This window comes from Apteryx mantelli, chromosome 15 (assembly GCF_036417845.1).
Source record: "Apteryx mantelli isolate bAptMan1 chromosome 15, bAptMan1.hap1, whole genome shotgun sequence".
NCBI lineage: Eukaryota > Metazoa > Chordata > Aves > Apterygiformes > Apterygidae > Apteryx > Apteryx mantelli.
This window is the reverse complement of record NC_089992.1, coordinates 17316058-17339889: the sequence shown is the minus strand read 5'-3', so window position 1 is coordinate 17339889 and position 23832 is coordinate 17316058. Positions and strand designations below refer to the sequence as shown.

The 23832-nt window shown below is 35.2% G+C and overlaps 1 protein-coding gene across 2 annotated transcripts in view; it reads right to left on the bottom strand.

Annotated features, from left to right (window-relative positions):
• The window catches only part of MINDY2 (MINDY lysine 48 deubiquitinase 2), a 44078-nt gene that overhangs the window by 12975 nt on the left and 7271 nt on the right, over positions 1-23832 (bottom strand). For both annotated transcript variants that reach the window (XR_010885755.1, XM_067305822.1), the window contains exons 2-7: positions 21556-21613; positions 20226-20290; positions 13529-13687; positions 12572-12674; positions 10249-10391; positions 97-270 (exon numbers count right to left, since the gene is read on the bottom strand). Coding sequence is in view for 1 of the 2 variants with exons in the window: in XM_067305822.1 (XP_067161923.1) it covers positions 97-270; positions 10249-10391; positions 12572-12674; positions 13529-13687; positions 20226-20290; positions 21556-21613 (702 nt within the window). In the remaining variant the exon portion in view is untranslated. The remainder of the gene's footprint in view (positions 1-96; positions 271-10248; positions 10392-12571; positions 12675-13528; positions 13688-20225; positions 20291-21555; positions 21614-23832) is intronic.

The window sequence follows — 23832 nt, the reverse complement described above, 5'->3', positions numbered from 1 at the left end:
ATATATACACACACACACCCCTAAAAATAAACAGTAGTTGCTATATATAGTCACAACCAAATAGAAAAATGCAACAGAAACACAGAAATACAGTACTTGATCTATTTGATCCTGTTGCCCTCTGTAGACAGTTTCAGGGTCTGATGGAGGCCGTAGGTGGAATTCAGAATCACAGAAGTTTCCATCACCATCCACATTGTGTAAGCTTTCCCAAACAACTTTCTCTTCTGTAAGAAAACCCTGGTCTGTCACCAGCAGGTAAAGCTGACCCTATGCAGAAGAATAAGGAAAACCTTGTAGAAATAATTTTTATTAGTTTAAAATCTGAGATATTAGATGGTCATTCCTGCTAACTAAATTGTTGCATCTAATAAAACATTCATTTGGATTTTTTTATGTGGGTTTAAAATTTATATTAATCAGTATACAGCATTAAAAGATTCACTGCTAAATTAACAGCCACAAAATTTCTGTATCATACTCTGTAATTTCTGATTATTACATGGAAGTTCAATATTGACTAAAAATGTAAAATATGAATATGTCTTGACGCCTTCTTGGAAGCACACCAAGAAGCGTGCCTTGTTAAAATCCCAGGATGGAGAAATCAAGTTAAATTCCAAAAGCAAGATCTGGGGACAAAGGTGATCTTTCCAAATAATCCAAGAGGTGTTATCTCAAAATGACCAGATCTCAGACTTTTTATTTATGTTTTATAGTAGGTTTTGATAGAATTTGAGGTTTGTTTCACTTAAAAGAATAAATTTAAGATTTAAAAATCAACTTCTATTTTTGTTTGCTATCACTTGTCACCCAGCAAGTCATTAGACAAATTTTAGCCTTTTCACCATTACACAAGGCCAAATTTCTCTTTTAATTTCAGAGTTTGAAATTATAAAATGGGCTGATCTGGGAGTGAAAGAGAGACAATACTAACAAGTCCAGAAGCCAAAGTAGGGGAAGGATGAAATGCAAGCTTGGGTTGAAGGATTGGGAGAGGAGCTGAAATCAAATGGAAATTATAAGAGAGTTAGGAGGAGATAGTGCTGCATGTTTGGGGGACAGCAAAGAAGCACAAAACCAATGTTTAAAATCCAATTTTGATTTTAATCTAATCCTACCCTTTTTATAATGCTTGTAAGAACTACACTCCAAAGCAAAAATGTTGCTATTGCCAACCACAGGGCACACTGAGACAGAAGCTTCCATTATTATTACTGAAGGTACCAGATCAAAATGCTCAACAGCATCCACAGCAAAGCTTGTTGCAGCATTTTAGCTATAAACAAATCAGTTTACTGTCACATCCACAAAAACTTCCTATTTGTATTACAGCAGTATACAGAGGGATCTGAAAGCATACCAAGAGATGTACCAACACAACAGAGCCAGCTCCTGTTCCAATGACTTGAAAGCGTTGCTCCCACTTTACAGGTACAGAACTAGCTCACCAGTTTCTCTCAGGTCATTAAAAGAGTGTCTATAAGAGATCCCGAAATTAAAACCAGATCTCTTCAATCCCACGAGGAGACCCGAAGTTTATAATCATCCCTTCTGCAGCCGATGGGTCATATGACTTAAAAAAAACATTATCTGAAGAGTCGCATGCAGCAATGGATTTAGTATTGCCTAATACCACCAGATAGGCTCATACAGAAGGCCAAACAGAACAGGAACAAAACCACAGGGCACTACTTGATGCTCAAAGTTTTGGAACAGCGGTAATCCCAGCACAGGTGGGCTAACAGGCAGCACATAAATACAATGGTCAGCAACAACACTGACCACATAACATGACCTAAGAAATCATCTTTCCCTGGGAAGTCAGCCTAAAAAAAAAATTTTTTGATGATTAAAATCACCCAAAAAAAGAATACAAAATAATTTCACATTTTCAGTTTGCACAGGATACATATTTCACAGTGTCTTATGTACAAGAAGTTTTTTTAAGCAAACAGAAAAATCACAGAACCCTTAAGGTAAGTGTATGTGAACCTTTTAAATTTTATTTTGACCAGTACACTAATTCATTAAACAAAACCAAAAAAGAAACTAAAGGAGGGGGTGGAGGGGAAAAAGGGTCAAACTTTCTTCTGTAATGCCATACACTTTATATGACTTTCTAAACAGCTCTACATTATCAGTGTAGCATAGTAATAATACTGAAATAGGAAAATGTTAATACTTTCATAATCTCCCAACTATTGTAAGCTGAATTTTTCACATACAAATATTGAAGTATTCTGTTACCTTTACAGGACTAGAATCTAATATCTGTTATTCAAAAACATTTAAAGGTAAGTTACTTGAAATAGAGAACTGTTTCAGTTTTAAATAAAACTCATATTGTTTGTTTTGCTTTGAAGCCTTCCTCAGTTGAACAACTACACATGAACACTGATCATTTGAGAACTCTGATCTCTACTTCATACTAGTATAATTTTTAATGAAATTTCTCAAAGACAAAAAAAAAACAGATTCCCAAAGGCCCTCATAATACCGCTAATATTCATGTAACTCCTGATAACTGGAGAACTTTCAGTTTCATATCTGAAATGAGGAGTCAGCTTTTTTTGTATTAGCTGTAATGCAGTTAGTTATATTCCTTGTACCAACCTTCCTAGAACTTCAATTTTTATGTTCCTTTTTCTTGCAAAAAGCAGAGACCCTGTGTACAGAGTGTTTTTTATAGGCGCTGTTTCAGCACCGTTCATGTGCTCTTCACAGTCTCGCAGGTTCACTTGCTCGGCACACCTAAATTCCACCCAGGGAATCTGCGATACCAGAGAACCTTTATCGTATGACCTTCACGTTGCCTCCGAACTGGACCTGCAGTAAATAAGCACGTGCCTGGTGTCAGGAACCAGCCACCATTCTCTGGCAGTTACCAGATCATAAAGTCAGTCTAGTTGCATAGCTTTCCTTCAGCCTTACAAATTGTGTAAAGAGCAAAACAGCTATGAGATAGCGACATAAAACCAAACGTAGCACTGGAATTTTTCCCTTGCTGGCTCCAGTGGTTTGACGGTGCATTTGTAGCCTACTGAACAAGGTCTCTGTACTCCTGCTCCACTCAGTGCAGCACGCAAGGAAGGAAAGGGAAAGAGGGAGCACAGTGGCAGAATCAGTAAGAGATTTAGTATTTATACTGAACACAAAAATTAGGAAGAAAGCAACAACAACAACAAAAAAGAGGTAAAGGACTGTTTTCTGGTTACTAGGTCAAGGTCCTGATTATGCATGTGTGTTCTAATCATAGTTAAAGCTAAAATGGGATGGATCAGCACAGTAAGGTCATCTAATTCAGCTAATGAATGTATACACTTTTCAAATGTTCACCTAGCCAAGAACTATATACACTTTATGAAGTGAAAGGTGTTTCTACCTTCCCAATATTTTAACGAGCCATTAACTGCTAAAGTGGTATCACTCTGTTCTAAAAGCTAAACGTAAAACCCTTCTAGGCTTATTTTTAAATGTGAACTTTTATAAATACACAGTCCCACGGGCTAACACTGCCCCCCCCCAAATGCTAGCACAGAATATACAGTAATATTACCTACTAAAAACTATTGCCTAATAGGGAATGAAACATTCAAAAGTCTCAAGTGCATAACTCTTACAGGAAACTGTCGACAATAAGATTATGAATGATTAAAATATTTATCATGAAAATCCAGATCTAGATATTGTAGATCAATGCCCAGATTTTGTAGTTTCATATGTAAAAGACTTGAATAAAGCCAAGTATTTATGATAGTAAGATTGTTCCTCTACAGAGCCATCTCCATTAGGCTTCTGGTTTGCACAAAAACATTCCGAAATGCAAACAGATGTAGGCTGCAGGTGATACTACTGGTTATGAGAACTCCTTTCTTGGGTTAATTTCATGATTAAAACATTATTTAATAACATTAGTATCTTTAAACTGCCTGTTCTGAGGCCTATTATCCAGTTTTCAGCAGTTTAAAAAAATTGAAAAAAAAGTGAAACCAAACACTTGTCCAAAAACTTCATATTGTAAAGACAAATATTTTAAGCATAATCCTTGAAAGTCTGTGTAAATGTTCTCTTGGACTTCTGGATCAGACCCTTTGAATTTTATAAAAGTGTTTTATGTTGATGCAAATTAGAGCTATTATTTTGGGATTAGTCTAATCTATCTTAACATTTTCACTGTAAGGGAAAATTAAGAAAGTTTTTGAAAATATATACCATAAGATTCAACAGACTAAGCCTCAGAATAAAAACTATACACTACCATGTAAGTGAAAATATTAAACATGCTTAAAAAATTATATACATTGCCTGTACTACGCTGAACTCTCACATCATCTTAAAGCCCAGAAGGAAAAAAAAATGCAATTATTGCTATGACATACATTTTGTATTTGAATAAAAGCCTGTGTTGAGTTCTGAAATAGAAACCCAAGGTTTATTCATAAACCTAGAAAGCATCATTGCAAGACATATAGTGGAAGTTCCTTATAGGTACGTTTCTTGTTACTTTTCAGTAAAGAAAATAGACAGGTTGTGTAACAGTCATGTCAGTGGGAAAAATGTTCCAACTGAACTAAGATATTCTTACCAAACTGATCCCCTCTTTACAGTCCTGTTTTTCCTTGATCTAGGGGATTATCATGTGATGTATTTATTATCTGTGTAACAAAAAGCAAAGGCAAAAAAAAAAAAAAAAAATCACATCTTTAACTGCTGAAAATAATTACTGTATAATCACATGAGCCAAGAAACTATTAATATGCAATTAAAGGGACAGGACAGAAGAAATGATTACTTGAGTGCAAATGGACAATTAATAGTGAAATGATCAAGAATCTGATAACTTAACTGCCATTATTAACTAATACCCACCACATCTGGACAGCGATTGTATTGTAGAATTGTTACATTTGCTTTTCTACTATTTTCATGTAATAACTGAATTTAGAAATATGCTACATAATTTTCTATAAAGATCTTAATACTCAAACTTTTCCAAATTGGAAATGACAACATGATAATGTATTATGCAATTTTCATTCAGTTTTCAGAAGAGAGATACTAAAATATTAATTATTCAAGACTACATTGCATAATATAAACCAAGTAAACAAATTATACTTGAACTGATGTTTTATTCTGAAATGCAAACTGAATCTTCAGAATTACATTGTGATATCAACTCAGCATCTTTTAAGGAAAAGAAAGTTGAAGTCTTTAAAGGAACATCACCTTTTCAAAACTTTCCATACTAACCTTTGAAAAAAAACTCACTGCCACCATTCTTCTACTATGGGTTTTTTTTTTCACCCCTAAACTTCTACTGTTCTTAAAGTGAATGCTATATCCAAAATGGAAAATCATTAAATAAACCCTTTTGCTTTAACTCTTACCTGCAGAATCAGGAATTTAATAGAAAGACTTGTAAAAATGGCACAATAATTAACTATTAGAAGATTAAAATTTTGGAAGTGCCCAAATATTAAACCAAATGGAAATATTTCAAAACAGCAACAAACATTTTCAGATATGGTGACAGAACAAACTAAAATCAGTTTTCCTCCTATGGCTTTTCTTGTTCATATGTCAAAGTTTTTTTTAAATAAAATTTAAACAAAACTTATTAGTTGTTTAATATTTGGGTGCCTTTTTCCAACTATTCCAATACACACAACTTCTCTCCTACTGTAGTCCATGATGAAAGCCTAAAGTCTTATCTTCACCCCTGTAACTAGCTTGGAACTGCCTTTTAAAGATCTGCTAACGGAGTGTGTTAATAAACCTGTCTACAATGTCTAACAGCACTAACACCACTCACTAATCTACATCGGGTATTCATAATACTGCAGTACATTCATAATAGCCATTCTATTTCTCATGTTGGAAGTTGCAGGAAGCACTAAATAGTAAAAAATAACTGAAACCCATGTTATTGTTATTAATTTAGTAACAATTAAAAATAATATTAAAAAGGAAGCAAGGTTGCAAGGAGTCATTCAACTTCCTTATATGAAACAAATGCCTTTAGTTTACATGCAAAAATCTTGATGTCAGTAGAGAAACTGGACACAAAGCAAGTGTGAGTAGACTGACTGGTCTAACGATCAATCATAGTAGTTGGGCACTAGTATGCCCAAATGTTTCTATGAAACTCTTGCCACTATGCTGTGTCTTGTAACAGCAGCCAATGAGACCTTCTTCTTCAAAAAAAAAAAAAGATATAGGAATTCAGAACATTGAGCTGTTTCTTCACGCTTTCATATAAAACCAATTTTAGTAAAACAGCCCTCCAAAATAAATAATCCAACAGCAAGATAAAGAACCTTCCAGTGGAATGTTGCTCTAATCTCAGTATGATCAGGTAAATTATTCTGTGTTAGTAAGTCTCGTATTTTTTAATTGATACTGCATATCAAACAATGATAAATACTCCAAATGCTTTGTAATAAAAGAACAGGAAATCCAATTTATATGCACAAAGGTTGTTACCAGACTCCTCCTACCTTAAAACACCCACAAGATAATCCCTCATTAAGGAATTAAAACTAAGTGTGTATATATAAATTTATTAAATTTAAAGAAAACACTGATTACCTCTAAAACAAGCTCACTAGATCGAATGTGAAGAAAACTAATGTAGCTTAAAAAAAAAAAAATCTGTTCAATCTGGCACCACAACTACTAAAAAATGACTCAGTCACAATCATGTGGCTGTTATTTGGCAGAATTAAGGTTATTTGTGTACCTTTATTAGGGGAACAAAAAAGATATATTTAACTTTAAAGCGTCTCTGACTTCTGAAGTTCTCTTTGCATTATTAGAACATCCCCGAATATTTATTTTTCTTAAATTACTAACACTTGCATCTCAAAGTCCTGAAGTCGATTCTAGAGTTTAAAAGGACTTTGTACAATTTTCCTCAATTCTTTTGAAGTAGCTTAGAGACCTTTTATTTTCTCCAATAAGTGCAATTAAGATCAACCTATATTCTACTTTCTTTGAAACAGTAAGATACCAAAATCCAAGTCCTCTTGTTAAAATATCAGCCGCAGAAATATAACATTGAACTTTATATATATAAATAAAAACATCCCCCAAATGCAAGTCCACAAAATAGCTGTACATCAAAGCTCCAAAGTTTAAATATTAGCTTCACTAGGTACATTAGGATGCTCAAGTATTACTCTAATAGGTTTCACTACAAATTCCTGCTAATTATCCAAAATTTAAATGTTTCTGGAAATAACAGTTTTATTATACATACAGTATATAAATAATCCTCCTTTTCTTAATTTCATCAACTGTTTTGTTTGCATGTCTCCATATATTGGTTTGGAGAGAGAAGAGGGAAGAGCAATATTAGAGAAAAACAAACAGATTGCATAGTTTTTTCCCAAAGGCTGTATAACTTTGTTTTCTCTGGCATTATGTTCTCTCCTCCATTTTCCTAACTGACAGATCTTTCTCCAGAAAGAGCTACTGCTGACTGCTACTAGAACTGTGATATAAAAGAGAAAACTCCATTAAAAATATGCAGAGCTAATATTAAATCTAATTACAGGAAAGAGGAAAGCAAATTAAAGATTTTAACTCTGACAACAATGCATTTGACACTCAGATCAGTATCCTGGAGGTCCAACGATTTTAGATGGCTAGTCTGAGTTAAAAGCCAAAGTCAAGTCCATTTCTAACTTTCTTGGTAAGAAAGAATACCTAGTCATTTAGCTATTGCCAAAAAAAAAAAATTGCAAATATTGCTTTTAAAAATATATTAACAAAGAATAAAGAATTTTTGTCTTTATTAAGATGGTTTCTTGATATCTCAAATTCTGTAATGCAAGTATAGCTCACCAGAAAGCCAAGGCAAAGTGAACAGCACCGGTTAAAAATGACCAACCCTGAAAGAACTAGAACTCTGTAGACAACCTGAAGATTGAACACTAGCTGTAAGTGAGGACATTATAATGACTATGAAACGAAAGAACAATGGCCCATATCTTGAAACTCCCCGTTTCAGAAGTCTGCAGCTTCTCAAAAAGGAAAAAATTAAATCAACAGTAACTTAGGAGCAGTAAAAAATAAATCTGACAAATAATGCCATTTTTTAAATATTTCAACTCAAAACTTCTTAAGAGTTGGGTTTAGTTCTTACAATTAAAATTTGATAACAGACCTTTACTGATTGCCTTAATCTGTATTATTGCTTAAAGGTATTAAATTCATTGAAGTGCTGCATTTTATTTCTCTAAGTAAAAAGATCTCAGCTGAGAAGCATATATTTACAAGTATGAAGCTGATGAAGCACCAACACCAGAAGCCAAGTCTGGGGCTTTGATCTATGTATTGGGCTGCAGCAGAAGACAACTGTCCACCTCATATAAGCAAAATTCTGCAATTGTATTTCACAAGGCCAAAGTGACATTCATAGTCCTTTCTTTAACATTAGATACATTTTGTGTTTTAAAAGTTACAATTACAGTACCAAAATGGAGCACTTAAAATATTATTTCCAGTAGGACTTAGGTACTTCTATCTAGAATATCCTCTGAACTAAGAAAATTGTTGCCTGCACTTCCAGGTACCATCTGTACTTCTACTTAGACTTTCCTTTTTAAAACCAAGTTGGTATTTTTCTTCTCAAGGAAAACAACCATAGAACAATGTTTATGCCCACATGGCAAACACTACTACAACCATTGCAAGAGGTAGATTTAGAAAAATGAAGAAAAGCAATACTGTAAGTCTTAAAATCATGACACAAGTGAGGTTCATCAGGGAATATAACCATTATCATCTCAACCATGAATTCCTTCAGACTTTACTCTCTCCCTACACCAACACATTCTAGAACCCTTTTCTAATAGGGTAGGGGGAGGAGGGAAGGGGGAAGATGCACTTTTAGTCATCTCTCTATTTGTTTTAAAGGAAGATTATCATGCCACACAGATTTAAAGCAAATCATAGATGTGCTCTAAGAAGTTATTAAAAACCATGTTATCTGTTTGTAGAGTTAATCTATTATTTATCAAAACCATTCAGAGCTTTAGCTCAGCTTATGAGTAGTTACTCAAGATGCCAAAGATAAACATATGGCAGTCAAGATTAACAGATGGCAAAAAAAGGACTAGTACTGCTAAACAAAAAAGTTAGCATCATTCATAGTATATGAGGTTTCCAAACAAAAGATGGTTAAAAAACATAATAATACAGCAGCCCTTCCACATTTGTGTATGTTACTGACACCCTCTCTTGCATTTTATTAGCATTGTTTATAAACATAAATGTACATAAATATCAAAGTCTTATTAAATACTAGCTAACCAAAATGAAATTTCAATAGTGTCACATACAACGGTAGAAAGTTACTATAATTATGTTTGAGAGAAATGTCTAACTGCAGGTATGATTTGACATTATAATCCTAAGAAAATCTACCTAGAAGTATTTGAGTTTTTCTTAGATTTAATCATTCCCTTCTTTTCAGAGACAGTTTGACTGTGCCCCCATTCCACCTGAACTGTCAGATATGTAAAAGCATACTATCACTTTGGTAAAGGCAAAGTTGCCTTAGAACAAAGATGCTCCATAAGTGATTATAAATTCGTCAAAGTCAATTCTCCACTCCCTGGAGTGGGGAGTCTCAGAAGCAGTCATCAAATTCTCACCTGCTTCTACTATCCTGGACTATTCCTTTCGCAGTTTTCACCATTTGCTTCCCCAGTTTCAAATTCAAAAATAATCTCTTCCCTCTTATTACAAAGGGAGCCAATAATGTAGCTCATTTTAACTTCTCCAGATGCTTGCTCTTTGAACACCAAGATCCATCCATCAAGCTATGCATCTACTGGCTACATATAACAAAGTTTTCTCCCCTAAGGAGCAACAACCTAAATAAATCCCTTAACCTTATACTTGACAATTACACACTGCAAGTAAATTTATGTAAGTAAAGCTTACTTACTTAAGTAAATTATATACAAACACATAAGGAGTTAACACAGGAAGCAAATTAAACAAAGACAGGAGCTACAATAACATTTAAAATGATAATGGATCCTGATATTTAAAACACTGATTGATAATTCACAAGTAACATTTCCTGTAAACCTTACATTCACCATAAGCCATGCCCACCTTTAATAATAATAATTGGAATTTATGTATATTTAAAGACAGGGAAAAAACAAGATTCGCTTTGAAATGGAAAAGAAAACCACAACAACAAAAAACAAAAAAAGTTGAATATACCTTATATTTGGTCATGGTGCTAAAATGGTTGTTCCTGAAGAAAACACAAAGCTCTCCCTCCTGGACAGCTGAAGTCAACTCACACAGACCATGGTATGTCAACTGGGTGGCTGTGTTATTTAGAAATTGTTCGGCTACAAATCCTACAAAAGCAATAGATACTGTTATGCATGTGTCTATCATACGCTTGGTTAACCAACGAGCCACTTTCCTCCCCACTCCCCCCCCGCCAAGTTTCATGAAAATTAAAGAAAAAATATTTTCTGTTATTGCCTTGATTTCATTAGAACAAAGAAAGGAAAAACCTCACCAATTAACACTTTTTTGCTTTATTAAGCTGGGGTTAAAAGTGAATTCTATTTTTACAGCTTGCTTGCTAAAATATTTTACTTAATGCTTTTAAGTAAAGCAGGATTTCTTAGGAGCTGTTTGTCACAATGCCATGCTGTTAGCATGCAATTCATTGGTAGCAAAACACATCTTCTGATTTAATCCTTACAAGTAATTGTTGAATGTGGTGAGAAAAGAGGAAAAGAAAATGGGGGGAAGGGGTTGATATAACAGGCTGACTGAAAAGGATGATTTCAAAGCAAAGCAAAAATACCATGTGTCTGTCTGTCTACTCTCACAAATTTCAGCAATCTACATTCCTCTTACTTCTTCTGGAGAACTGGTGGGTAATTACATTGCAAAAGAAAAAAATGCAAGAAAAGCTTAAGTCACAGAAACACTTCAGGAATGGAGTATGGAAGGAAACTCTTGCCATTTAGTATACATCCCTACACAGTGGCAAGAGAAAGCATGCTAAACTGTAACAAAATTCTTGTTCTTGGGAAAGACCAGATAAAGGAATGCCATAATATTCAACCTCTTCTCAAACTCATCTATACTTACTACTGAAGTTTCCTTTGCTGTAAATAGAGCTACACAACACTTGTCCTCTTCTGAGCTATTTTTAGATCTATGAGAACCTCATGCAGAGGCATCACTTCTGATTTCAATCATAGTATTTAAGGCTCGTCAATTTTGTTAACATCTGCATAGCCAAAATACCTCCATAACTGTAAAACAATGAGACAGAAGAGGTCTCTTGGCTCATTTATAAGATAAATTTCTAGTTCAGGAAACAGCAACAAAGTATTTATTGAACGGAGTATCATATCACAACACACTTTTTAAACACACCACAGCAAACTGAAAACCCTTCACAAGCTGGAGTCCCTACTGCTTTGTCTCACTTTCCTTCTGTGGAGAACAGTAGCTATTGAACACATTGCTCAGTGTGCCCCAAGAAGGCCATGCGCTAGCCTTTGGCTTGAGTTGCAGCTCAACCTGGAGAGCCACAGTTGCATTGCTGCTGGTGGAATATGGATGCTGTTCAATACATACAGTTGGTTTGCTGCCAAGAAACACAGGAAAAGGAGGTTAACATAGCAGCTGTTGGGAAAAGGGCTGCCTTTTGCCCCCAGCAGCAGCCGTACACTGTCAACAGACTGCTAACTCCCTGCAGTGGGTAAGAAGGTGGCATCTGAATGCCACCAATGAAGGTGCATTCACCGCTCAACAACCACCCCCTATAAAGGTGGGCCAAAATTAAAACAACCCAAGAGCTATTATTTGGATCACATGCCAAGCAAACAAAATCCTAAGAACTCCTCCAAAAACTCAGTCCTAAATCCTCTAGAGTAACCAAACAGAAGTGGTTTTCTTTTTCTTTGGCTTGTAAATATCTACATTCACCTTCCTTACATATAAATTTGGGCAAAATAATAGTGATACAATTTGTTCTATTCCCTCCCTACTAGAGGAATGCCCCCTTATTACCACAAACATAAAGGAACACATTCAGAGAGGTGAAAATGAGCTGAAAGTTCCAAAACCTTAGCACTGTAGACAACTTCTCTCATGTTTAGACATGCTATATCCACTTCCAATCCGATTATTCCTGTTTTTTTCCTTTACATGTAGTATATAATTCATGTTTCAATTGTAAGAGATCAAGACGTAGTCAAGTTGAAATCTAAACGCTGTCCATCATACCATTTATAAAAGGAAGTTCTCTCCAGCTTTTAAAAAAAAGTAAATATAATAGAACTCAAGAGAATGAGGCTGATCCTTGTTTTGAAAATTGCACCACAGAAGTTTAGAAGACAAGCACAGCGCTGTCTGCCTTCCCAGGGAAAGAAGTTTAGTAGACACAATTAATCCAGTTCATCCCATCACTACATGACAGACGACGCACACCAAGACCCACACACAAAATACATAATTAAGATTTGATAGGTTGGATACATGGATAAAGCATAGAAAAAAAGATACCCACCTTCACTAACCAGTTCACTGTTGTCTGACTGTTTACAAGAAATTATCTTCTCCACTAGTTGATTGTAACTGCAGTTACCAACTGCTTTTACAATGTCAGCAACCTGAGGCAGGAGAAAACAGGACACACAAGTGAGAACATATCTTTATGGAGAACAGAAAACTGCTGTAAGCCTACTGGAATTATTCGTAAGAAAATAAGAAAAGTTTCCATAAGAAGAACATGTTATCCCCCTAAAAATAAATAGTCAAAAAGCCTTAGCCCAGATTGTTGCACATTTTGCAGTGCCAGATTCCATTTTGAATCCCTAAGCTAAAGCTTATCAGCAGAAGTTATTACTAAACTGGAGAGAGGAGAGAAAGGGGTTCAGTTTCTACAAAGAATATCCTCTTTCACTTATTTCTCCTTTACTTTCCTCCATGGTGTTTAGAGCTCAAGTTATAAATTCAGTTTTCTCAAACTGTTTCTGATGCTCTGAGTTCTCAAAGCAACAACTGGTAGAAGTCAGCTGTAACTGAAGAAGGGAGGAAAGTAGCCTTGAATTCCTACATGGTAAGCGTTCTCCAATAAGCCTTCAAAAACAATGAGTGGTATAGCATTTCCGGCAACTTCCTACATGCCTCAGAACAACAATCCTCACTTGTACCATCATGATTTCAGAGCAATATTTTGAATCTAAGCTTGACTAAAAAGCTAGTCTCTGCAAAGTTGCTGCACTGAAAAAAAAAAAAGACACAGACAGTCCTGGTTCCTTTTTCTCCCTTGATGAAAATCCAATTTTACTGACTAGATTAAGAAAAACCATTACCATATTCATCACTGACTCAGATCTACCCAACTCCAAATAAAATTAACAGGAATCTGAAACATCTTTAAAAAAAAAAAAACCCACCCCCACACCAAACAAACAGAATAATTTTATTTTCTGTTTGAATTATTATTGAAAAAATAAGTTACCTGAGGGTCCACTAACCATCCATGGTACAAAGGGATATCAAGAAGATCAAACACTATGCATTCAGGTGTGTATTCAAATACTCGCACCCCTGTGAACTTCACATTCACATCCAGGCCTGTCTGTAACTTATGTAGAATCGCCATTGCATCACTCATATTCTGACAGCAGAAACAAACAAACAAAAAATACAGATGACTAAATACAGCTGCGAATATTTGGTGGTTACTCTTACAACCTTTCATCATATAGCATTCATCAATTCAACATTTAAAAAAAACCAACACACACAATAAAACAGCCCCCCAAACTTACAAAAGGGCAAATTAAACAATTGTTCCAATGCATATTCACATTATTCATGGCGTATTACAAAGTGCATGTTTAAATACAACACTATTCAATTACATTTTTGTATAAAATGCTTATCTGGAATGAAGTATTGCTGCTGTTTGCATCATCACAGTATATGAAGGCACCAGTCACAAACCAAAAACTGTACATTTTGTGTCTAACTGATGAAGTTCAGACTTATTATTTATTATTGATTTATATTGAAGGAAAGCACAAAACTCTCAAGCCACATTTGACACAAGGACACAAAAAAGACACAGCTTAAAAATCTTCAAAACAATGATTTGGATACAATCCTCAGAGGGACTTAATTTTCAAGTACCTATACGTTACTGAGAAACCTGAAATTCATAAAGTATTAAGTGTTCCAGTAACTTAGTTTGCACCTAAATAATATTCTTTCCTGAAGTATCTTCATATACGTACATATTGCTGCCTAGATCCTCTTTTGAGCGTATATGTAGCCTGTGAATTTCCAGTTTACACATAAGGCAAATTCTATAAAAGAAGGTTCCAATCCTGACTAGCAATTTGAAGGTACTATTTAGGAAACACATTTCCCCCCAGACATAAAGCAGTTAGATGGGCAAAATAAGATGACAAAACAAGCCAATATGAATCAGGAATATCAGAATTCTTTTTCTTCTCACAAGCCCATGAAAAGATATTAAAAGCTGGTACATTCACACTGCTCCCCTCAGCTCTTCATGTAACTAAGACCTCTGTAATATAAAAGTTACTTGATTTTTCTAATACTTATTTTGATAGGATCAAAGATCAGCCTTCCTTAGTCTATTCCTACTTATTTCCCAATCTCAAAGTGCAGTTTCTTTGCTCTCACAGGATGGAGGTCAGGCCTGCAGCTTGAGCGCTGTAGTAAGTATTAAGGTAATTTTCATCACTGTGCCAGGAAAGATCTACAAAATAAGAATTCTAATGCTTACAACTCCCTCAAATCAGCTGTATCTGACTGTTTCTTACCCTACACTCCTAAGGATGCACCTCCCAATTCTACTTGCTGATTCTAATTCAAGAGTTTATTAGTTTAAGAAAAGAGAAGTGAATAATTACAGCATACAAGTGTCTTAACTTTCTTATAGTTCTGACTGAATATTAAAGAATCTGATTTTTTTGTTGTTTCATAGATAAAGTTTTGCTATCTTATTTTGGACATACCTTTAAATGGCCTGTAGATTCCACTAGGAAAACATGTCGTGAAAGTAACACTTATTGGCGTTCCCAATATAATTGTAAGGGGAACTGATCAAGTTATGAAGATCCAATTAAACAAAGAGAAGATGAGCCTAAGAAAAAGTGCTTTGCGAGACAGTTCTCTTGAACAAAAAAAAAAAAAATCAGAGTGATAAAATAAATGTCTTGAAATGCAAGAAAGTATTTTCCACCAGGTGTGAAGAGTCCACAGAGAGTATCATCAGAAAGTATTTGCAGTATTTGCAAAAGGTCCAGGGAAGCTCTGAGGGTTTTTGTTTGTTTGCTTAGTTAGTTTTGCAATATTATGTTGCTTAAGAGGAACTCAGTATTACAATTATGGAAAAAAAGGCAGAAAAAAACAGAACTACAGATTGGAAAGGACACAGAGACAGAAAAGATTCAAATGATAAAAAGACTATGAAACACTGAATGTCAAAGTTGCCTCTATGTTGTATTCTTTTAATGATAAGGCAGTAAATGGAAAGAACCACAATTAACAGAATTAATCAGGTAAGAGAAAAAAGCAGTGACAATGAAGATGACTATAGGATGAGCACTGAGAAAAAAATTAAGGAGGTAGGCTAACATCACAGAAGTTAGGTATGCAGAGATGACTTACTTTATCAAATTAAAAGCAACTTGCTGAATTGCAGCAACATTCCAAACAACTTGATCAATTAAACAGCATAACCAATACATTAAGTTGAATATTTATTTCTGCAGCATATTAATGGGAGAATGAACAGAGAGAGTAGATGGAAGTAGGATGCCAACACAAGCCTGTATATTGGAATGCAAGGCAGACCTTACCACTTTTAAGAAGTCAGTCTATGCTCCTTGTAACTCAGTATTCTGAAGAAATGTATAGATTACAACATACGACACTGACTACTAAGTAAAGGAGCTACATCATTCAATACTTCATGATCCATTTTTTAAGCACAGTTTTGCATCTACTGGAAAGATGAGCATTACCTAGATCTTGGAAGAATTTTTTTTGGTATCTCTTAGCATGTGATAGTATTCCAAAACCTGTGTGCAAAAATTGTGTAAGCATACATGTGTAAAACAGCCTAGTCTACAAATTTTTGCACAATACTTTAGACATGCAACAGCATGGATTCATTAACACATACAGCAAGTTTCATGTTCATCAACCGCAGCATTTTAACCGAAGTAATTAAGCAATTCCTCTTGGTGATACGCAACATACACAAACAGTAATATTGCTTGTTTTTCTAACTCAGATATGCCCATACTTATAACTCACTTAAAAAAAAAAAAAAGCTTTACACTGCCTTATTGACAAAGGCAGTAAAAGCCACAGCTTCCATTTTACAGCAACTCTGAAGAGTTTCTCATGGAACACTTAACATATTTTCAAATGACAGTCATTCTGCAACTGTAATTTGGTTTGCTTTAAACACCTAGCTTGGATACCATTATAAGTCCAGCCATGGCAGCGCCGTTTATCTTCATGCTGTGAAGATCAAGTAGCTGAGTTCAGCAGACTGCTGTGCCTCCACACCCACATCCTCGGTAACATCAGCTAGATTACACTGTTCAATCTCAGGAACATGTATGCAGCAGAACCGAGTATAAACATATTTTCTCATGAATGGTGTCAGACTGTCTTTACTGCTATCTGATTTTCACTCTTACTGCCACCTTTTACCTCATTTAGAATAAACCCCACTCCTGCATCATATGAGGCCAGAAGCCTCAGTCAGTACCCAGTTCTGATTAGTAGTGATTCGGTAAAGAATCCTTTTGAGTGTTTGAATTTAATAGTTTTTTTCTACAGAAAAGTTGACTGTTTCTGCTTCATGTAAGCCCAGTAAGTGTTGAAGGCAAAATTTTGTGTGAATGACAAGTCTTAGGTAACATTAACATAAAGGGTTTCAACAATTATCTTTATAATGTGATCCAACCTACAAAAACTTCTGAAAACTCCTGAAGTAGGTATCAAGGAAGTATATCTGCTTATAGACTTAGGAGATTTAAACCTGAAAGAAGATTTGAAATCTCTGAAGATTTGAAGCTTATATAGAAGAGTTTATAAAGTACCATACAAAGCATAAGGCACAGCTGTAAAATATTGTCATGACTATTATCCAGTATCTGCACATGAGAGAGTTAGTTAGGATTAAGGTATCATTTATAGCCCTGTACTGCACTATTGCATAAAGTTTCTATTACCAGAAAAACAACGGTTCAGACTACATAACCACGTATTGCTTCATCCTTTTGACAATTTTCCTGTGTCACAAGATTTAAAATTTAGGAAGATTTGGAAGCAAGTCTCCAGATCAGGCTCAGATTTTTTTTTATTATAACAGCAAAACTACCTTATTTTTAAACTGCATTTAATTAGTAGAGACCAGATGCCAAATACATACACTGTCAGAGGTGTTTTGGAAGAAGCAATGCTGTATTCCCACTCTGCTAAATGAACACGAAGCGAGAAGTATGTGGAAAATCAGCACCAGTCATCCACACGCTTCAGACCATACTTCATACAGCAAGTAGTTGCATTGCTACACAAAGAAGTTTACTTTGTAAACAAAGCATGAATACATCAAGTGGTCCAGAAAACTGCAGAAGTTTCTCACTGCAATTTGAACAGTATCATTTCTATTTTGGCTGTTCTTCCCCCTTTTAAAGCAACAAGATTCTTTAAAAAAAATTTCTTTTAAAGAGCAAGTAACTGAGAACATAAATATGCAAAGCTCCTGTACTAAAGCTTGTGATTTTTTTTATCCAACTTCCATTCAAATACTTAATTAAATCCTTTGAGTACGTTATCAGTAGAAAAGAAAGTCGCAGTTAGAACAATTATCAGTAAGAGTACTATGTCATGATGTTTTTATCCTAAAAATCAAGCATTACAAATCCAGAAATCTCAAAAATATACTTGAGTTTATTGTATGTTAATAAGAAAATGCATAGTTTGGGCACTGAAAGAATATTAACTGTGTGACAAGACAAACAGAAAATTACGATGAACACCAAGGTGTAGTTCCGATGCTTCTCAAATACTATAATTTTACAAGACTCAGTTGTCTAATTAATTTCTTTCCCCCCCTCAGATACTATCACTCATGCATCTAGAACATTCCTAGAATGGGAGGTTTCTTTAACACTGTAGGATTAAATACTTCAGAAAAAGATCTATGACATTTATGTAGCGAGCCTATTTATTTGAGCACAAGAAGGCCACAGAGGTTGTACTTTAATGAGGAGTATAATTTCTTCAGCCTCCTGAAAGTGGATTATAGCTATATTTTCCCAAGAAAATTAAAAACTGCTATGCTGTAGAAGATTCTAGCTAATTCAGTTATTACACAAAAAATTCATATAACTTGATACAAATCACATTTTGGATGATTCTTAAAGAATCCATATTCAAACTCCATTTTAATTTCAACTACTTCCAAGACATTTGATTTGGTTTTCAACACTGAATGGGAATGAGAAAAGAGGACCAAAATAAAAAATAATCAAAAAAGAACTAGCTCCAAACCAAACACTTGTAATAAATTCAAACCACTTTTGAATCAGCCGTGACCACAGACAGAGCTTGAAAAATTTGCCCCAAGATTCTATATACTACATCAATACTTTTGGAAACTAATAGCAATTTTTTTCTTTAAACATAGAAAGACTTTTGTCATAAAATAAAAGTAGTGGTCGGTTCAAATAGTATTGCCTTTCATAATACGGAATCAACCTCTTTCCCTTGTCACCACCTGAAAACACAGAGATGTCTTTCTTGCTCAGTTAATATCCTCAGTGGAAGTCTAGCAGGGATCACAGAATGGATCATTCTAGAGAACACAGAAGAACAGAAGATTTCTAAGAGCAATTGCCCTGGTATACTTCCATGTATACTTCCACATTATACTTCCCTCAGTATGCTACCAGTTCTTGAGTTCTAGGATGTAATTAAAATTTTCACATTATTTTCTTCTTTTACATCTTCAATTGCACAGCCAGGACCTTTTAACAAGCCATTCTCAAAGTCTGTAGTACACTGGGTAGAACCTGCTATTTATCACTGGCATTAAGGACCCTCCCAGAATTAAGATACACAGCAGCTAGGACACATTCTTTAAGAAGTGTGATACATCAAAACCAGACTGAATAAAGTCCTGAGTAACTTGGACCTCACAGCTGACCTTGCTCTGAGCTGGAAGTTGAACTAGGGACCTCCTGAGGTCTCTTTCCACTTGAATCATCTATCCCATGATCCTATGTAACATTACAGAGAAGGTACTTTTTGGTCCAAAAAGCATTAGGTGAATCGTAAAACCCCTCGTTAGTTAAGTCCCTCATTGTAAGGATGCAACAACAGAAACAGATCTACGGATTAGTAGGTGCAAGCTTTAAATGAAATACTGCAACTGTGCTAGGGTTCTACAGGACTTCGATGGAAGAAAAAATGTTTCTGGAAGCCATTCACTTGCCCTCAACCTTCCTCACTTTACTGCGGCCCTTTCTCAAGATGCTGGTTCAAAATCCTGGCAGAACTTTCAGTAAACCTATTCTCTTTCTTTCTCTCACCACCTCCCCTCCTTTTTTTTTTTAAATAAACTACAGATTTTGGTAAATTCAGAGCAAAGTGTCATCACAGTATGAAGTAAAAAATATCAATCTGCATTTACCATGTAGTTACTCTCCGTTTCCCTCATTTGACTTATATTTAAGAAAATGCTTAAAATCACTCTTCATAAATTTTAAGATTTTCTGTACTACATCTGTGATCTGCCCATAGCAGCACAAAGTAATTTTTTGCATACCTATAAATAAAAGCACATGCTGTTTTGCCGACTCAGATTTTAGAACAGAGAACTGATTATCAATATTCCAGGGACATTTTTAACTAAGAGGATGAAGTACTTCAAAGTAAATATAAGAGTCTTTCATTACACTCATTGCAGGCCAAAATAATTTCTTGTCTTGGTAGATACTAAGATTTTCTTCATCAACAGGAAATATTTATAAATCATAATCTACATTAAGCCCAGAAATGAAAAACAGGGAAAATAACTGCAAACAGTTAGTTAGATTAGAAATAAAAAAAATGTTTAGTTCTGTCAGACATAAGCAACTATTTTAGGAGTAGCTTCTTACCTGCTCATAATTTAGACGCTGAATTTCAGATATCTCTTTAGGTTTTGCATCAAGAATATAGTCTCCTAAAAAAGTGAAAATAAAATTATTTTATGCTCAAAGTTTTGAGATTTCTACAAACACTTCTGACTGAAGGTGACTGATCATAAATGCAAGCATTTAAGTGTTCTATTAAATTAATGAGATCCCATTGTTTTAGAGCTTGAATTAAAAATCACAGGATAGAATAAAATAATGAGTATATAAAAAAAGTAGTAAGATCTTATTAAGGAATAAAATCTGTTTTTTATTCTTCTTAAGCTGTAAGAGAAATACTTGGCAACCACTAAGCATTTTAATTTAATAGGAACCTAAATAATTTGAGAAAACAATTTTGAAATTAAAGTTACTATGAAAATTCCAGAAGCTAACACACACCTTCAAAACAGACAGAGTATGTACTTTTAGACAACTGTGATTATGAAGTGAGTTCAGACAGTATTACACTGTCAATACAGTTCAGAAGAAATGTTTAGACACAGGCAGCGAGATTTCTAAAAGGACATATTGAAGTTAAGACATTCGAGGTTATATAATTAACTATTTTTTCTTACACTGAAAAATTTGGTCACATACTTTTAAAAACAATGTATATTTTTCACAAGCAGAAAGAAAGAAACTATATCAAGTTTCTCTCCTGCTTAAGAAGCCAGACAAAATTAGTAAATAAAGCTCAAACATTTTAAATTTATTAGGCTACAGAGGGAAAGAACTGTGGTACATACAGCTTAAGAACTATGGCAACTGCACTTCTAACATCTGGATCATTCTGGGCTATCAAAGTTACAGACTTGTCAGTTGGAAGCAGCTGCAGGTTTGCCAAAGACAATCTGAAAATGGAGTGGCCTGCAAATGAGACACCCCCATTCACTGTGACAGCTGCATTCATTTTTCCTGTTATTTTAATTGGATCATATTACCAAGGAGTGGAGTTACTGCAGATAATTAAAAGGCACTACTGACTTACTGCATTCTGTGGCATAAAACAAAACAGCATTCTAAGAGACATGAATAAGTCTGTGTCTAACAATGTGTCGGTGTACTAAGCCATAGCACTTGCATCACTAAGCTAATGACTTAGGAAAGCAATATAGTGAAGTTTTAAACACTGTTAAAGAAAAGCTTAAGTTACTGTACACCATGCAGTGGTTTTCTTGAAGTGTGAATTCAAGTAAAGCTGAATAAGAAAAAAAAAGCAAATAAATAATACAGTCCTCATATAATACTATTCACTAATAAGTGTAATATATAATTGAATTTGAGAAACTATCTATTGTCAATAATTACAAACCTAAATATTCCATCAGCTGTTCAGCCGTTATGATTTCCATCATTGGTGGCAGCTTAATCTGTGAAAGGAAAAATACATTCTCTTTAAAATTTCAAAACAATACTTAATTAATACTTCCTACACTGTATTTCTGGACTGAAGTCTTCTAATCACATCTGGCTCTCCAGTTTATAACAGCATTACCTACTGGGACTGAGAACCTTACTGAGACCTCTAGAGAGCTAAGAGAAGAAATTTAAGAAGGCATTTTGGTTCTTAGTGAAACCACACGCACCCAGTGCTTTCTCTCTCCCTCCCCCTTTCACATGCAGCCTGGGCTCCCATCTCCTACCAAAACACATCACCAGCATCTCCCTTGATCTCACAGAAGTTCACACTTCTCCCCTTATCAGCTCAGCTGCAAACACCCAGAATGAAGAGGCGGAGAACTGTAGCTACACTTAGTTAAGAAAGCTTCACCTTATTCATACAAGTTTTTGGCACCTTGAGTTCATTGAGGCTGTGAACAGAGAAGAGAAGCAATAACTGCTGGGACTGGGAACCCAAGACTCACACAGGTACGAGGAAGCGACCTCCCCCTGGAGAGGCTGGCTGAAGCTCCCTCTGTCTCCCCATCCAAGTGTCCCACACTCACATTTCAAGGGTTTGGTTTAACTCCATACAAGAGAGGCTGGGGACGCAGACCTCAGTGATGGAGCTTCCGCTCCCCTCTCCCCTAACCTATTCCCATCAGCGTCACCTGGTGAAACCAAACACCTGAGCAGCAGCAAGGGCCACACACATTCATACATTTATCCCCTCCATCCAGCTCCTTGAGCAGATGTTTTGGTTGCTCCCAATATATCCCTGCAACAGCTCTAGCAACAGCCAAAGTGCAAAGCCCTTTTAACACCAAACACACACAAAGCCATGCTTCTGGCAGTCTGAAGGAATAACATAAAAGCACTGTCTTTAACTGTAAAATGATTAACTTTCCATTATATAAATACACATCTCACTTTTCTTGAGACAAATTAACTTTGTCTTTCTCTTCAGTTTTTCATCTTCTTTCTCATCCTATATCTATTTCAACATCTTACAACAGAAAGTCCAGTGTTTATTTTGAGTATGAGGAATTATCAAGTTCCTCAACACTGATGCTGTTCTCCTTGACACACACACAGAAAGGCACAATGTAAAATTGTTAATTCATGCTTAAGCTTTAATAGCATCCAACTGCTTTGCTGGGTGTGGAGAGGAAAGAGGAAGTAAAAAGTGGTGAGATTGAAGAACAATACATATGAAGGTTTTTGATGCAGCATCCCAAACTCAAAATACAGTATACCTACAGATTACGCTGTTCACATTGCATTTGAGAAAGTTTCCTTCCCAACCTGAAACCTAAGTTATTTTAATCACTTTCCTGAAAAAAGAGAGAGGTGTGATTGGGCTAATAATGTAACTCATGGTCAATTTTAATCATATTTGACAAAGGCAAATGTCTTAAATATATGGGTTTCTGACAAGGTTCATTAAATCTGGAAGAAGAAAGAGACCCAAGTTAATATTGCCTTGGGAGGAAAAGCTACTCTGTTATCTCAATAGTTATTTATGCACTGGCTAAACGGTCTGCTCAAACCTAGGTCAGAAACAGCCCACAGCATATATCGCCTATTGATCAATCTTTAGATGGTGGCTATACAAAGAAGCTGATGGTACCGTCAGCGATCTGGGGAAGGAAGGGAATGATAGTATAAGGGTAGCAGGAGTGGAAGGTTGGGGGAATATAAATTGTTAGTGAAGCAGGACACAAATTCGTAAGAAAGAAGATTTAATTCTACTGCTTACAAAACAACTTAAAATTGTTCGAATTAAACAAGAAGAAAAAAAAATCAAACATATGCATTGGCATATGAATTTTTCAAAGTATTTTAAATGAGCTACAACTGATTGTTACTTATAAAATTTCTTAACCCCTTCCTGAAACTTCTCTAAGTTTCACTAACACTCTATATACTAACAGTTTTCAGAATCTTTGATACTGTTCATAATATTCATATCAAGTATGCACACAAATACAAAATATTGTCATGTAGATAACAGGACTTAAGGTTTAGAAAGCTAAGTCTGAGACTTCCATTTCTGAACTAGCAGCATTTCAGCCTGGGCAACCATTAGCGGTGCACATCCGAGTTCTTTCTGTCTGGTTCAGTACTGCTCCTAAGGCGCATCAATATAACAGCACAGAATAGAACTACTTAAATTACTTATGCCTGAAGTGGTTCTGGGACCAGAAAC